Source organism: Leishmania braziliensis, chromosome 27, assembly GCF_000002845.2.
Source record: "Leishmania braziliensis MHOM/BR/75/M2904 complete genome, chromosome 27".
Lineage (NCBI taxonomy): Eukaryota > Euglenozoa > Kinetoplastea > Trypanosomatida > Trypanosomatidae > Leishmania > Leishmania braziliensis.
Window position 1 is genome coordinate 1,013,831 of NC_009319.2, and position 15,234 is coordinate 1,029,064.

Here is a 15,234-nt window from a genome sequence, read left to right on the forward strand (position 1 = left end):
CCACGTACCCCGGACCAGCCCCGCAGAGAGGGAGGGGGGCAGCAGGTGAGAGGGGGTCGCTGTGCCGCCCTGGGCTCTGTGACGCGTGTATGCGTGCCGCGCTCTGCGTGGGAAGGTCGCCGTGCACTAGAGCAAGGGGGACCCGCTACACCACCCTTGTGCGCCCCACGTATCAAAACAACTCATCCAAGGCGGAGGTGCATACTCCCGTCACCGGACCCGGCAACCAGCTGCGTACACCACACGCGGCTCGTTGTCGGGTCCGTGCCCTTTTTCCTCTCCTACGCTCCTCGTGTCGGAGAGGGAGGGTATCGCAAGCGCCTCTCTCCGCCTTATACTGAGAGCGCCACGCGCGCGGTCACCATCACCGAGAGGGCCACCCGCAGCGGCGGTCACCGTCCACCCCCACACACGCATAGGCGGGAGCGCGTGCCCGCCACGCATGGATGTCCTTTGGCGTGCGCCGAGAATATCCCCCCGCCCCCGGACACAGCCCCGCAGAGAGGGAGGGAGGCAGCAGGTGAGAGGGGGTCGCTGTGCCGCCCTGGGCTCTGTGACGCGTGTATGCGTGCCGCGCTCTGCGTGGGAAGGTCGCCGTGCACTAGAGCGGGGAGGAGGAGGGGGGGACCCGCGCGGAGACCCGCTATACACCATCCTTGTGCGCCCCACGTATCAAAACAACTCATCCAAGGCGGAGGTGCATACTCCCGTCACCGGACCCGGCAACCAGCTGCGTACACCACACGCGGCTCGTTGTCGGGTCCGTGCCCTTTTTCCTCTCCTACGCTCCTCGTGTCGGAGAGGGAGGGTATCGCAAGCGCCTCTCTCCGCCTTATACTGAGAGCGCCACGCGCGCGGTCACCATCACCGAGAGGGCCACCCGCAGCGGCGGTCACCGTCCACCCCCACACACGCATAGGCGGGAGCGCGTGCCCGCCACGCATGGATGTCCTTTGGCGTGCGCCGAGAATATCCCCCCGCCCCCGGACACAGCCCCGCAGAGAGGGAGGGGGGCAGCAGGTGAGAGGGGGTCGCTGTGCCGCCCTGGGCTCTGTGACGCGTGTATGCGTGCCGCGCTCTGCGTGGGAAGGTCGCCGTGCACTGGAGCGGGGAGGAGGAGGGGGGGACCCGCTATACACCATCCTTGTGCGCCCCACGTATCAAAACAACTCATCCAAGGCGGAGGTGCATACTCCCGTCACCGGACCCGGCAACCAGCTGCGTACACCACACGCGGCTCGTTGTCGGGTCCGTGCCCTTTTTCCTCTCCTACGCTCCTCGTGTCGGAGAGGGAGGGTATCGCAAGCGCCTCTCTCCGCCTTATACTGAGAGCGCCACGCGCGCGGTCACCATCACCGAGAGGGCCACCCGCAGCGGCGGTCACCGTCCACCCCCACACACGCATAGGCGGGAGCGCGTGCCCGCCACGCATGGATGTCCTTTGGCGTGCGCCGAGAATATCCCCCCGCCCCCGGACACAGCCCCGCAGAGAGGGAGGGGGGCAGCAGGTGAGAGGGGGTCGCTGTGCCGCCCTGGGCTCTGTGACGCGTGTATGCGTGCCGCGCTCTGCGTGGGAAGGTCGCCGTGCACTAGAGCAAGGGGGACCCGCTACACCACCCTTGTGCGCTCCACGTATCAAAACAACTCATCCAAGGCGGAGGTGCATACTCCCGTCACCGGACCCGGCAACCAGCTGCGTACACCACGCGCGGCTCGTTGTCGGGTCCGTGCCCTTTTTCCTCTCCTACGCTCCTCGTGTCGGAGAGGGAGGGTATCGCAAGCGCCTCTCTCCGCCTTATACTGAGAGCGCCACGCGCGCGGTCACCATCACCGAGAGGGCCACCCGCAGCGGCGGTCACCGTCCACCCCCACACACGCATAGGCGGGAGCGCGTGCCCGCCACGCATGGATGTCCTTTGGCGTGCGCCGAGAATATCCCCCCGCCCCCGGACACAGCCCCGCAGAGAGGGAGGGGGGCAGCAGGTGAGAGGGGGTCGCTGTGCCGCCCTGGGCTCTGTGACGCGTGTATGCGTGCCGCGCTCTGCGTGGGAAGGTCGCCGTGCACTAGAGCAAGGGGGACCCGCTACACCACCCTTGTGCGCTCCACGTATCAAAACAACTCATCCAAGGCGGAGGTGCATACTCCCGTCACCGGACCCGGCAACCAGCTGCGTACACCACGCGCGGCTCGTTGTCGGGTCCGTGCCCTTTTTCCTCTCCTACGCTCCTCGTGTCGGAGAGGGAGGGTATCGCAAGCGCCTCTCTCCGCCTTATACTGAGAGCGCCACGCGCGCGGTCACCATCACCGAGAGGGCCACCCGCAGCGGCGGTCACCGTCCACCCCCACACACGCATAGGCGGGAGCGCGTGCCCGCCACGCATGGATGTCCTTTGGCGTGCGCCGAGAATATCCCCCCGCCCCCGGACACAGCCCCGCAGAGAGGGAGGGGGGCAGCAGGTGAGAGGGGGTCGCTGTGCCGCCCTGGGCTCTGTGACGCGTGTATGCGTGCCGCGCTCTGCGTGGGAAGGTCGCCGTGCACTGGAGCGGGGAGGAGGAGGGGGGGACCCGCTATACACCATCCTTGTGCGCCCCACGTATCAAAACAACTCATCCAAGGCGGAGGTGCATACTCCCGTCACCGGACCCGGCAACCAGCTGCGTACACCACGCGCGGCTCGTTGTCGGGTCCGTGCCCTTTTTCCTCTCCTACGCTCCTCGTGTCGGAGAGGGAGGGTATCGCAAGCGCCTCTCTCCGCCTTATACTGAGAGCGCCACGCGCGCGGTCACCATCACCGAGAGGGCCACCCGCAGCGGCGGTCACCGTCCACCCCCACACACGCATAGGCGGGAGCGCGTGCCCGCCACGCATGGATGTCCTTTGGCGTGCGCCGAAAATATCCCCCCGCCCCCGGACACAGCCCCGCAGAGAGGGAGGGGGGCAGCAGGTGAGAGGGGGTCGCTGCCGCCCTGGGCTCTGTGACGCGTGTATGCGTGCCGCGCTCTGCGTGGGAAGGTCGCCGTGCACTAGAGCGGGGAGGAGGAGGGGGGGACCCGCTATACACCACCCTTGTGCGCTCCACGTATCAAAACAACTCATCCAAGGCGGAGGTGCATACTCCCGTCACCGGACCCGGCAACCAGCTGCGTACACCACGCGCGGCTCGTTGTCGGGTCCGTGCCCTTTTTTTCTCTCCTACACTCCTCGTGTCGGGGAGGGAGGGTATCGCGTGCGCCCCCCCCCCCCTATTGAGCCTTATATGAGCGCCATGCGCTTGGACACCATCGCAGAGGGGGTCATCTGCATATGCCACCTTTTTCATCCGCATGGAAGGCTATTTGCGGTATACCAGAGTTGTTTGAGCTTAGCGCTCCGGATGTAGTGTTTGATGTGTTTGTGAGATGTGCTTGCTGTCTGATTTTTTGTTTTAGTGAGAAAGGTGCTTTTGTGGAGGTATTTAGCTGTGCCTTTCTCAAGATTACTGCTTTTTTTCTTGATGGGGGGGGGGGGGGGTGGTGTGGCGGTGGATGGCGAATTTCTTAGCATGGAGAGGTATTTTTTTTTCTCTTGTGCTTCTTGCATAATTTGAGAATTGCTGTGGATGTCATTTGGGGATTAACTATGTGGATGTGTTGGGTGGATGGTGGATTCGTGTCAGATTTGTGTGGTAGAACTGATTCCCATTTGGCTACGCATGGCCCTCTTAGGGGTTGGTCTTTTCAATGCTGAAGTTTTATTTACACTCTTACAAATTCTTGTCGCCTTTTGTGAAACACATTTTCTTCTCTTCTCCACCTTCACAAGTAGAGGTAGTTTTTTTTTTGAGGGGCACAAAAGGGTTTCTTCAATGTCGCACGAGAATCGCATTGCGGAAGCGAACAACGCTGTGCTGGCGATCCGAAAAACAGTTGACAAGGAGTTTTACCCGCATTATCACATTTCCCCGTATGCATGCTCGATGAATGCGCCATGTGGTATAGTCTACTTCAATGGTCTCTATCATGTTTTTTACCAGCATAACCCATTTGGCGTGGAGTGGGGACCATTGCACTGGGGTCACTCGACGAGCGATGATATGATTCACTGGCGGCACCATCCCATCGCACTTGCTCCTGGTGATGAGTGGGATCGCGATGGATGCTTTTCTGGCAGCGCGGTCGTATACGATGATCGACTTTATGTATTTTACACTGGCCACCACTGGCTTACCGATGTTGCCGATGATAGTCAGATATATCAGGTGCAATGCCTGGCTATCAGCGAGAACGGGTTTTATTTTGAGAAGCGGGGTATTGTAGTAAAGCCGCCGGCCGGCTTTTTCCATTTCCGAGACCCGTACGTGTGGTTCCAGGATGGGCGATGGTGGATGGTGTGTGGCGGTCGCGACTCCAAGGATCAGGGCCAGCTTCTCTTATACAGCACTGATGACCTGGAGGATTGGGACGACAGTACATTTATGATTCTGTCCAAGTCAGATGATCGTAACGTATACATGTGCGAACACCCCGGCTTTTTCTCACTGCAGCACCGCCAGCTGCTTATGTTCTCGCCACAAGGGATGCAGTCTGATGACTACATGTTCCGGAATCGGTACCAAACAGGGCTGTTGATGGGCGTATGGAGGCCGAATGAGATCTTTAGCATCACTTCCAGCTTCAAAAAGCTGGACCTGGGACACGACTTTTATGGAGCACAGTCCTTCCTAACGCATGACGGTCGACGTGTCTTTATTGGCTGGCTCGACATGTGGGACACGAACATGCCCACAAAACAGCACAACTGGGCGGGCATGCTCTCTCTGCCTCGCGTTCTTCTTGTTGACGAAGTTAGTGGCAGAATTCGTACGCTGCCTATCAAGGAGCTGGAAAACATCCGTAGTACCTATCAGCATGTATCGCAGCAGACTGTGTGTGACAATACGCAGGTGCGGTTGCTCAATGACTGCACGTCGTATGAGGTGCGCGTGCTGTTCGACCTGGAAAAGAGCACGGCAGAAAAGTACGGCCTGTGGCTCGGTAGAGGGCTGGAGATTTACGTCGATGAGCAAAGCAAGCGTCTCGTGGTCAACCGCCACTACCCCAACTACGACATTAGCGGATACCGCAGCTATGCGCTTCCGGTACATCCGTTACTTCTAGTGCACGCGTACTTTGACATGTCTAGCGTAGAGGTCTTCGTGAACGAAGGTGAGGCTGTGCTGAGTACCCGCATTTATCCGGCGCGCAAGGATCGGGCGCTTTCTCTCTTTGCAGTCAACGGCACCGCCCACATTATGCAAGGCGACATTTGGGCGTTGAACCAGGCAGTTATGCAGTAGTATTTCTTCGAGCAGCTTTAACATGATAGCACGGCAGAAAGGATACGAAAAATATCAACAATTTTTGAGAAAATGAGGACTCTGAAGCAAGGCGAGCAAGAACACACACACAAACATATATATATATATATATATATATATATATATATATATACTATTTTGTGTCTTCATCATATGTTGCCAATGAAATAGGAGAACGACATAATAAACGAGCTGAGGTCGTTTATTGGGCTGTACTGCCCATGTAATATTTTCTTTTCCCTCTTTTTTTTTTTCTTCACTCCCGCTCCGAGCTTCCTCTCCTGTGAGGCGGATACGCACACCAACGCCTCTCTTTCTTTTTTTCCTGTTACATTTTTATCCCTGTCACCCTCATTCAACACAATACCTGTGAAACAGAATGACATCACACACACAAAAAAAAAAAATAAAAAGAACGATAGTCTTTGGAGCACGCTGCTTTACTCTTCCTTGCACTTGTTTTTTCTCCAGTCGTTGCTTCCTATGGCTTTTATTGCGGGTAGGCTTTCTCCGACGCGTGCCTCCTTTTTTACTTGCATGCCTTGCTACATTTTTTTTTCTATCAATGACTGTTTTTCGAGATTTACTGATCATCAGAACACAAACACACACATGCAACGAGTGGTTGTAATCGTATCGCAGTTTCGAAAATCCTGACGAGCAGTTGCTGATTTTGCAGCCTCTTCTTTGACGAAGTAGCTGCTATGAAAGCCACCCGAACGTAAACCGGCAAGCTGGTTAGCAACTTTCCCAAACCAACTCTCTCGCGCGCGCTCTCTCGTTCTGCAGTTATTTTTTGTTCCATCTCCTGTCCCACACTTTTCTTTCGAAGCTGTAACAATGCCTATCAACAGCTCTCTGGTAGCTTTCGAGTGGACGATCATTGCGGAGGACAGCGTCTCGCCGTCTGCGGGGCCAGTGCTGCAAAAGATGCTGAGCCTGCTTCCTCGCCACGATACGAAGGTGAGCTACCAACTGGAGCAGGAGGTATTTCATTTCCTTGTCGAGAATGAAATTATCTACGGCTGCACTACCTCGGGTCACTACGAGAACCGCATTGTCTTTGGGTTTCTCATCCAGATCAAGGATGCGTTCAAGATGGCCTTCGCCGGCAGAGCTGAGGAATGCCTGCGCCACGCTGACCTTACCCCAGAAAACTGCCACACCTTTTCTTCTACGCTAGCTTCCTCTCGCAAAGCATTTAACGAGAACACTCAAGAGGATAAGGTTAGCCAAATCAAGGAGCAGTTGAATACGACGCGCGAGGTCATACTCCAGAACCTGGATAGCATCATCGAGCGGGGTGACCGTATCGATACCCTGTGCGATCGTACTGAGCTCCTGCGTGACACGGCACAGGGCTTCCACACCAATGCGCGCGCACTTAATCGTACTATTTTGATGCACAGGATCAAGGTGATCGTGGGCGTCACCATCGTTCTCGCCATCCTCGCCCTTATCATCACTCTTGCTGTCTGCGGTATCGATTTTAAGAAATGCTAGTTGGAAACAGTTTGTTTGCGGTGTTTTTCTCGCTGTGGCACACATGGCGCTTTTCTTTTTTTTTTTTGCTTCTCCTTTTCCCCTTCCTGCTCGCATTGTTTTCTTTGTTTCTCCCCCTTTTCCAATTTGTTGTGATGGCGGCTTCTGCTTCTCACTGTTTCCTAGAGCTTGGCAAAAAGAAAACTACACCGAAAGACATCTGTCTAAATCCGCTGACACTGGTGATGTGAACGTTTGCGTCGCGTTTTTTTTTTTGCGTTGCTGTTTCTCCCCTTCATGTCCACTTTCCCCTCTTTTCTCTCTTCGCAACTCAAACGGGTTTCCGCTTCATAGCACATTATTCCACTTTCTGACTTTTCTAGGCGATTTCTGCACGCTATTTATCATGCCTTCCGCAGCGACGCTCTCGATCGACCCACGCAAGTGGGCTGAGACGATTGAGGAGGCAGGCGCCGAATGCTTCTGCTCTGCAGTCTCTGCGAAGAACGTCACCCACGTCCTGTCGACCGCGACGGTGCGCGCACCGCAGAAGCAGCTGTGCGCCGCGGTGAGCAACTTTGTGCCGGCGATGCTGGAGAGTGTTCACGGCGTCTCGATCTTGACTGCGCTGGTGCGCTATGGCACCACGGCGACGGTGGAGCAGGTAACCAGCAAGCTCCTTGCAGCGGACGAGGGCGTATGGTCATTCACGGCGGCTCCAAAGAAGGAGATGACCAAGTGCCTGTCACAGCTGCTAGAGCGGCTGGCCTACCGCGAGGACTGCACCGGTGAATCCCACAAGGCACTTTTTGGTTCTCTGAAGGCTGTCAAGAAGCAGGCGCTGATGACGTCCCCCTTTACACTGCCCGCCACCGCTCGCCTCGCGCTGGTGGACGACGCATTTGCTGCAGCGCTCCTGTCCTCGAGTGAGGCGCAGAGGGCGCTGGGCAGATCGTGTCAGGACGCCGCCACCGCCGCCGCTGCGGAGGCGTTTTGCTGCGCACTGTTTGAGAGGGCGGCGGACGACGCGGCCAGTGACTTTGTTTGGAAGGCACTGGCGGCTAGCATGAAGCCAGATGCCAAGGCGCACCCACGCGAGGCTATCCTCGCCCTCCTCGCATCGCACGCGCCGGTGCCGCTGGTGAATAAGGTAACCAGCGCGATGGCACAGTGGCCGACGGTGCGTGATTTGTGCACCCGTGATTCCTACGCGCACATCGTCGCCCATCTGCTAGAGCGCTGCGACGACGAGAGGGCGGGCAACAGACTGGTTGCTGCCGTTATCACTCAGGAGGCGGACGTGACACAGCGGATGGGTGCGCGCAAGGCGGCCCAGCACCACCTTCTGGCAGCGCTCACAGCAAAGCCCAGCTACGCGCAGGCCCTGCAGAAGCGTCTTGGCACCTCGCAGACGAAGCGCCTGGCGGCGGCAAAGATGCGCTTCGCAAACGCTACACAGCCAAAGGCGATAACGACGCAGCGGGTGATACTGGAAAAGCTGAAGAAGCTGCGCAGCACTGCCACTTCCTCCCTTGGCGCCGGGGTGAAGCGCGCGCGTGAGTGACTTGTATAAGGTGAAGGGCGGGTGCGGCGATGGAGCCACTGTAGTTCCCTTGGCCCCTCTCTGTGCGAGTCGTATAAGAGGCAGCCGTGCCGATTCCGTTAAGGTCCGCCTCTCTCTCTCTCTCTCTCTCTGTGGGCATTCACCCATTCACAGTCGGGCAGCGCGCTGGCGGAGAGGAGGAGTTCAAGCAAGCAAAACAGACCGGTAATTGCGTGCACTGCAGCAAGGGGAATAACAAACAAGCAAACAAACGTGCCGTGCCAGTGCCAGTGCAGCTGGATTGGTGCGTGTGCCGGCGCGTACGTTTTCGCCTCCACCCTTTCCCGCATCTTCTCTCCATCGGACTCTTCTCACTCTTTGCTTCTCCCCCTTCCGCCTCTTTTCTTTCATTTTCATTTTGGCTCTCTATTGCGTTGCAAGTCTTGGCGTTGCGGTGCGCCCTCTCTTTCCCTCGCCGTGCACCATGAAGCGCTTGCAGCTGGTGTGCCCGGCGGCGATGGTGCCTGGCTGCGGGGCGGCGATGCAGTGCAGCCGTCGCTGGAATCTGCTGGAGCACCGTACGAAGGGGTCCCCGTACATGAAGCACCTCGACCTCTACGCCCGCCGCGACCCCCAGCTTGCCCCGTATCTACTGCGGGAGGTGGACATCGAGTACAAGCGCAAGTGCAGAAAGGTGTCGTTCTTGGTGTGGGTCGCCGTCTTCACCGTGGCCGTTGCGTGGCAGACCCGCATGCAGGGCGAGGCGCTGCACTACATGCGCCTGTACGCCTCCTACGTTCGCGCCGAGCAGGACGCGAAGGACGAGGACAACATCAAGCGACGCAAGGCGTTCGTTGGTGTCATTAACGTGGTGAAGAACGCCTTTGACCGCGATCAGCGCTGGACTGCCGCTGATGAAGCGAAGGCGCTAAAGGAGTTGCGGTGAGGGAACCGCAGGTGTGTTGTGTGTGTGTGTGTATGCGTGCCAGCTATGCCGTTTCCCCCCCCCCCCCCCCTTTACCCGTACCAAATCCCCTTCGTAAAAGAAAAATGAAAATGAGAGAGACTCCCCTCGCATACCCACTCGCTGCGTCTCTTCCTCCGCACACGACGAGGGTCTCTTGCACCCCTCCATCTCCCTCCCTCCCTCCCCTCTCCTCCCTCTCTCTCTCTCGCTCGTTTGAGTACACACACAGTGGTGAAGCCGTCTTCCTCTTGCGTGCCTTTTCCCTCCCGTTTCGGGTCTACTTTGCTGTGGTGCTCTGAGAGGAGGGGGCTCATTAGCAGTGACGTTACGGTGTTGCCCCCTTCCCCCCTCCTCCTCACACGGCTGTTTTTATTGGGCGCATCTTCTCGTCCCTTCAAACACGTGTGTGTGTGTGTGTGTGCGTCGCTCCCTCTCTCTGTCGCTACGCACGCAATGCTGTATATTGCCGCTCTCGCGCTGATCACATTTGCCTCCACCTTCATGGTAGCGGACACGGTGGCGAACATATGGCAGCTGCTGAGCCGCGGACGTGTCGCCCTCATTTCCTATAGCGTCTGGATGGCCGCCCTCACGCTGACGGTGTTGGGCACGGACTGGCTGACAATGTTGGGCCTGTTGCACGCGCTGATCTTCGTCGGCTGCTGGTGGCTCGTTTGTGATGGCGATGGTGCCGCGCACGCATCTTCCACTCGCGACGACTATGTGCGCTTCCCCGTGACTGTTTACGTGCCTGTCTTCATGGTGCTCTACTTCCTTCAGGGTTGGCTGCAGTGACCGCCGCCGCTGACGACCCCCCCCCCCCCCCCCCCCCCCGTGGGGGCACACACAATTCGAAAGCAAAGGCGTTCTTGCTGGTATATATGTGTGTGTGTGTGTGCGTCAGTGTACGCAACGTGTGCGTGTGCCGTCCTCTGTAGATGACGGGGATGTCCAGAGTGGGAGGGGGGTGGGCGCGTAAAAAGGACTTGGCGGCCGGGAGGTCAGCTGTGGTTTGGTGGCCTCTTTCCCCCCTCGCCTTTCTCCGCCCGCGCCCGCTCACAGTAATGCAGGCTGAGGCGACCAAAAGTAAATCGCGATATCCCCCCAAAACACAACACAACACAAATACATCCGACTGCCTCTCTCTTGTGGGTGTCTCCCTGTCTCGCTGCTGTTACCCGCGCGTGTGTGTGCACGCAAGGGGGGCCTTTCTGCATCTCCTTTCTCTTCTTACGATGTTTTGGGGAACAGCGAGACACCGCCCCATCGACCTCACCCCTCTCGGCCACTTCTTTTCACTTTTCCCTTTTCACCCTCTCCGCTGCTTTCGGCAGCACCCCTAGAGCACCTCATCAGCCGCCCTCCATACCGCATCATTACTCACTATACACGAACCATAGAAGCCTAGCTTGACCCCCCTCCCTACACACCCGGTGAGTTGTGGAAGATGGATCGCAGCGTGGCGGAGGCCATCCGGCAGCAGTCCGAGGACCTGCGGGATGAGCTCAAGGAGCTGGAGCAGTGGGAGGACGCCATGCAAGCGAGGGAGGTGGCTAGGACACAGCGCAAGGTGCCTCTGTCAGCCAATGCGGCCGCAGCCGAACCACCCATTCGAGGAACGGTGCCGTCACTGAAGGGGGCGATACAGCAGCAGCAGGCGCGGGCAGCCGGCGCTGGTGGCGACACCGCTGCTGGAGCTGTGGCGGACCCGATCCAGCAAGCCAAGGACAAGGGTAACGCGCTCTTCCAGAGCGGCTATCTGTCGGAGGCGGTGGCGGCCTACACTGTGGGCATCGACCTCGACCCAGCTAGCGCTACAACGCACGTCCTGTACGCGAACCGGGCGATGTGCTACCTCAAGCTCGGTCAGTGGACGGCTGCGGAAAAGGACGCGACGACGTGCGTGCACATGAACACTGGGTATGTCAAGGCGTACTACCGGCGTGCTGTGGCACGCAAGCAGCTCGGCAAGCTGCACGAGGCGCGCGCAGATCTTGAGGCAGTGCTTGCCCTCGCCCCCAAGGACGTCAGTGCTCAGCAGGAGATGGAGAGCGTGACGAGGGCACTGCAGGCAAAGCGGGCCGCAGCGTCACAGGCCTCCGCCACAGCCGGCACTAGTGCGAAGAAGCGCATCATTATCGAGGAGGTTGACAGCGAAGATGATGAAGCAGCGGGCGAGGCACCAGTGACATCGGTTTCCAAGTTATCAACGGAGGAGGAGGGCCTACGCCAGGCTTGCATCGAGGAGGACCTGCGCAGGCTGGCGGCAGCGCGCGAGTCGCGCGAGGTGCAGGCGCGGCAGGAGGCACAGCGCGAGGCAGCAGCGCAGGCCCAGCGGCAGCGCCGCCATGAGCGCGTCGAGATAATCGAGGAGGAGGAGAAGTCCTCCACGGAGGAAAAGAAGACGGCGTCCTCACCTGCCGCAGCCACCCCCGCAGTGAAGCAGACGCCATCGTCAGTGACGTCATCTCCGCCGGCCTCCTCGTCGCCCTCACCCACATCCGCCACCACACGCGCCCGCCCACGCCCTTCCATCGCCAAGGAGAGCCTTACCGCGCCCAAGTCCTTTAGCGAATTCGAGCGCCGCTTTCGCGAGGTAGGCCAGCAGCCGGAGCTGCGCGACTACTACGTGCGGCAGCTCAACCCCGCCACCATGGCGAACCTTTTTGGCAGCAATATGACGCCCGAGATGCTTCTCGGCATCCTGCAAGCCGTCAAGACCTTCCACTCCACAGTTGCCCTGCAGTACGCCAGAGGGCTGTGCCAGGTGCGTCGCGTCGAGGACCTGACGTTGTTTTTGAATGCGCAGGAGAAGGCAGTCGTGCAAGATGTACTGGACCTCCTTCGCTCAGCCCCTGACATACCAGCCAAGGACATCGAACACATTGAACGCAAACTGAAGCCCTTGTAGGCAGCAGCAGCAGCAGGGGGAGGGGGAGGCGGAGGTTAGCGAGCGGGTATGTGCGTGTGTACTTCCGCTTTCCACATGATCTAAGCGCAGCAAGCTAAATCGGGTGAGTGAGTTCTCTCTCTCTCACCCACAGAGGGAAATGCACAGCTGGTGGTGGTATGCGTGTACGTGGGCGCGTGCCTGTGCGTCGCGGGTCCGTTTCCTCCCCAGCTCATGGCATATTTTCCATCCCCCCTTTTTTTGTCCCCCCCTTTGGCGTTGCCCATGTCGGAAACGCGCCTGCGTGTCTGTCTGCAGTTGTGAGTGCGTGTGCGTCAGTTGGGGGCGGGAGAGGGGGGGGGTCTCTCTCTCTCTCTCCTACTCGCACTCCTCGCTGTCGTTTCACTCTCTGATTTTTCTTCTCTTCGTCCCTGCGGGACATGGAGAGGAGCCAGCAACGGCTGGCAGGGCAGCACGCATTGCCGTTCGCGGGTCAAGAGGCGTGTGGTACCAACGTGCGCCCCCCCCCCCCCCCCCGGGAAGGAGCTTTTCGCTGATGTGGCTCCCCTCCCCCTTTTTTCACCTCTTTCTCCACCTTCCCTTGTTGTTCTCTCGTTCTTCCCCTCCCCCTACCCTACACGCGTGCAGAGTCATAGAGGAACGTGCCACTATTCATCTCCGTTGCTCTTTCCCTCCCTCCCTCCCTCCCTAAGCCACTTGACCGCATTAACGCATATTAAAGCTGAATTTCAGTCGGGTCTTTGTGTCTCGGTCTGTGAGGCGTTCACATCTGCAGGACCTCCTCCCTCCACAAAACTCACGCGCCTCACTAAACCCTCTCTTTTCGCGTCTGACGGACTGACGGACTGACTGGCTGTGTGTGTGTGTGTGTGTGTACGCCAGTGTATCAGCATCGTTGTTGCCTCTGCTGCGGCTGCTGTTTGCCTCTCCCTGTGTGCTTGCTGTGCAACAAGTTGGAGCAGCGCTCTACTCCCCCCCTCCCTTCTCATTCCTGAATAGACACACTTATTCACCCGCTCCCCCACAAATGGTGAAGGAGACCGGCTATTACAACGCCCTCGGCGTGAGCCCCGACGCGGGCGAGGATGAGATCAAGCGCGCCTACCGCAAGCTGGCGCTTAAGTACCATCCGGACAAGAATACCGAACCTGGTGCGCAGGAGAAGTTCAAAGAGGTGTCGGTCGCGTATGAATGTCTGTCGGACCCCGAAAAGCGCAAGCGCTATGACCAGTTCGGCAAGGACGCGGTGGAGATGCAGGGCGGCGGTGTCGACCCGAGCGACATCTTCGCGAGTTTCTTTGGAGGTGGTGGCCGCCCGCGCGGCGAGCCGAAGCCGAAGGACATTGTGCACGAGCTGCCGGTGCCGCTGGAGGCCTTTTACTGCGGCAAGACCATCAAGCTCGCCATCACCCGCGACCGGCTGTGCTCACAGTGCAACGGCACCGGGTCCAAGGTGGCTGGCGTGAGTGCCACATGCAAGGACTGCGGTGGCCGAGGTGTGCGGATGGTGACTCGCCAGCTACAGCCCGGGTTTATTCAGCAGATACAAACTGCGTGCCCGGCGTGCAAGGGCAAGGGCACAAGCCTGCGAGAGGAGGACAAGTGTCTCAGCTGCCGTGGCCAGCAGATCCACAAGGACAAGAAGGTGTTCGAGGTGGTGGTGGAGAAGGGCATGCACCGTGGCGACAGCGTCACCTTCAGCGGGGAGGGTGACCAGATCCCTAGCGTCAAGCTCTCCGGCGACATCATCATCATTCTGGACCAGAAGCCGCACCCGAACTTCATCCGCAAGGGCAACCACCTCCTCATGGAGCACACCATCTCCCTCGCTGAGGCCCTCACTGGCTTTTCACTGAACATTACCCAGCTCGACGGCCGCGAGCTAGCCGTCTCCTCCTCCGCCGGCACCGTCATCGACCCTGCTACTATGTACAGCGTGAACCGCGAGGGTATGCCTGTCGCACACACTGGCGGCATGGAGCGCGGCGACCTCATCCTCCACTTCCGCGTCGTCTTTCCCAAGACGCTGCGGCCGACGGCCGTGCCGGAGCTGCGCAAGATGCTCGGCTACCCGCAGCAGCCGCCGACCAAGGACGGTGCCGAGATGCACACGCTGCAGGAGTCGCACGTCGATCTGGAAAAGGAGGCACGCCGCAACGCCTACGACGACGATGGCGACCAGCCGCGCGTGCAGACGGCCGGCTGCGCGCAGCAGTGATAGTGGGGCAACTACGCACTATATGGGACGTGTGGGGCCCGCTGATGTGTGGCAACGTGGGCGGGAGGCGCGGCGGCAGACGCAGCGACGCCCGTCCTGTGAAGGAATGGGCGAAACAGTCGCTCGGGAGGGGGTGGCGGAGTGGAAGGCAGAGAGATGGCAAGCGGCCAAAGGAGGATGCGAGTGAAGAGAGAGAGACGCAGGGAGCGCTTGAGTGACTCACACATACCCACGCACCGACACAGAGAGCGGCACGCGCCAGTGTCACTTCTTATTGGGCTCACGAGCGGTACTTGGGCACGTACCGACTGTTGTGCGCATCTTCTTGTGCGGGTTTGTGTGAGGGCGGCTGAGTAGGCGGGTGCGTGGTGAGAGCCGCAATAGTGGAGGAGGAGGGTGGCGCGTCCACGTGCTGCTGCTGCCACCGCGACAACTCATTCTTTTTACCTCTCTCTCTCTCTTTCTCTCTCGATCCCCCTATTTTTTCCACTACTGTGGGTGCGCGCTCGCCGTCTCTGTGGTTTCCTCTCCTACAGGCATAAGCACACCGAGCTGGTGATTGTGTGTGTGTGTGTGTGTGGTGCGTCTCTCTCTCTTCCCCCCTCCCCCTCTCTCACTTTCCTCTTTTTGTTTTCTTTCCTATTTTGACCTCCCTTTTTGTTTCTCTTCTCTTTTTTCGCTCTCTCTCGCTATTGCCCCTCTCGGATCAGCCGCCGTGAATCCACCCACCCACCCACCCTCTCCCCCCCTCACTCTCAAGCCCCTCCTCCCCCATT

General features: G+C 59.0%; 7 protein-coding genes across 7 annotated transcripts; all 7 read left to right on the forward strand.

The window, feature by feature from the left end:
* Positions 1-3,846: 3,846 nt before the first annotated feature.
* On the forward strand, positions 3,847-5,316 carry LBRM_27_2550 (sucrose hydrolase-like protein; the record flags this gene model as incomplete). Its single annotated transcript, XM_001565958.2, has 1 exon — positions 3,847-5,316. The coding sequence occupies one exon, from the start codon at positions 3,847-3,849 to the stop codon at positions 5,314-5,316; it is 1,470 nt and encodes a 489-aa protein (XP_001566008.2).
* Positions 5,317-6,177: 861 nt separating this feature from the next.
* Positions 6,178-6,840, forward strand: LBRM_27_2560 (putative vesicle-associated membrane protein (vamp); the record flags this gene model as incomplete). Its single annotated transcript, XM_001565959.1, has 1 exon — positions 6,178-6,840. The coding sequence occupies one exon, from the start codon at positions 6,178-6,180 to the stop codon at positions 6,838-6,840; it is 663 nt and encodes a 220-aa protein (XP_001566009.1).
* A 385-nt stretch (positions 6,841-7,225) lies between these two features.
* LBRM_27_2570 (conserved hypothetical protein) lies at positions 7,226-8,383 on the forward strand (the record flags this gene model as incomplete). Its single annotated transcript, XM_001565960.1, has 1 exon — positions 7,226-8,383. One exon carries the CDS (start codon positions 7,226-7,228, stop codon positions 8,381-8,383), a length of 1,158 nt encoding a protein of 385 aa, XP_001566010.1.
* A 463-nt stretch (positions 8,384-8,846) lies between these two features.
* Positions 8,847-9,308, forward strand: LBRM_27_2580 (conserved hypothetical protein; the record flags this gene model as incomplete). Its single annotated transcript, XM_001565961.1, has 1 exon — positions 8,847-9,308. The coding sequence occupies one exon, from the start codon at positions 8,847-8,849 to the stop codon at positions 9,306-9,308; it is 462 nt and encodes a 153-aa protein (XP_001566011.1).
* A 474-nt stretch (positions 9,309-9,782) lies between these two features.
* On the forward strand, positions 9,783-10,124 carry LBRM_27_2590 (hypothetical protein, unknown function; the record flags this gene model as incomplete). The annotated part of the gene is made up of 1 exon (XM_001565962.1): positions 9,783-10,124. The coding sequence occupies one exon, from the start codon at positions 9,783-9,785 to the stop codon at positions 10,122-10,124; it is 342 nt and encodes a 113-aa protein (XP_001566012.1).
* Positions 10,125-10,776: 652 nt separating this feature from the next.
* Positions 10,777-12,240, forward strand: LBRM_27_2600 (putative TPR-repeat protein; the record flags this gene model as incomplete). Its single annotated transcript, XM_001565963.2, has 1 exon — positions 10,777-12,240. One exon carries the CDS (start codon positions 10,777-10,779, stop codon positions 12,238-12,240), a length of 1,464 nt encoding a protein of 487 aa, XP_001566013.2.
* Positions 12,241-13,267: 1,027 nt separating this feature from the next.
* LBRM_27_2610 (putative heat shock protein DNAJ) lies at positions 13,268-14,458 on the forward strand (the record flags this gene model as incomplete). The annotated part of the gene is made up of 1 exon (XM_001565964.1): positions 13,268-14,458. The coding sequence occupies one exon, from the start codon at positions 13,268-13,270 to the stop codon at positions 14,456-14,458; it is 1,191 nt and encodes a 396-aa protein (XP_001566014.1).
* Positions 14,459-15,234: the final 776 nt, after the last annotated feature.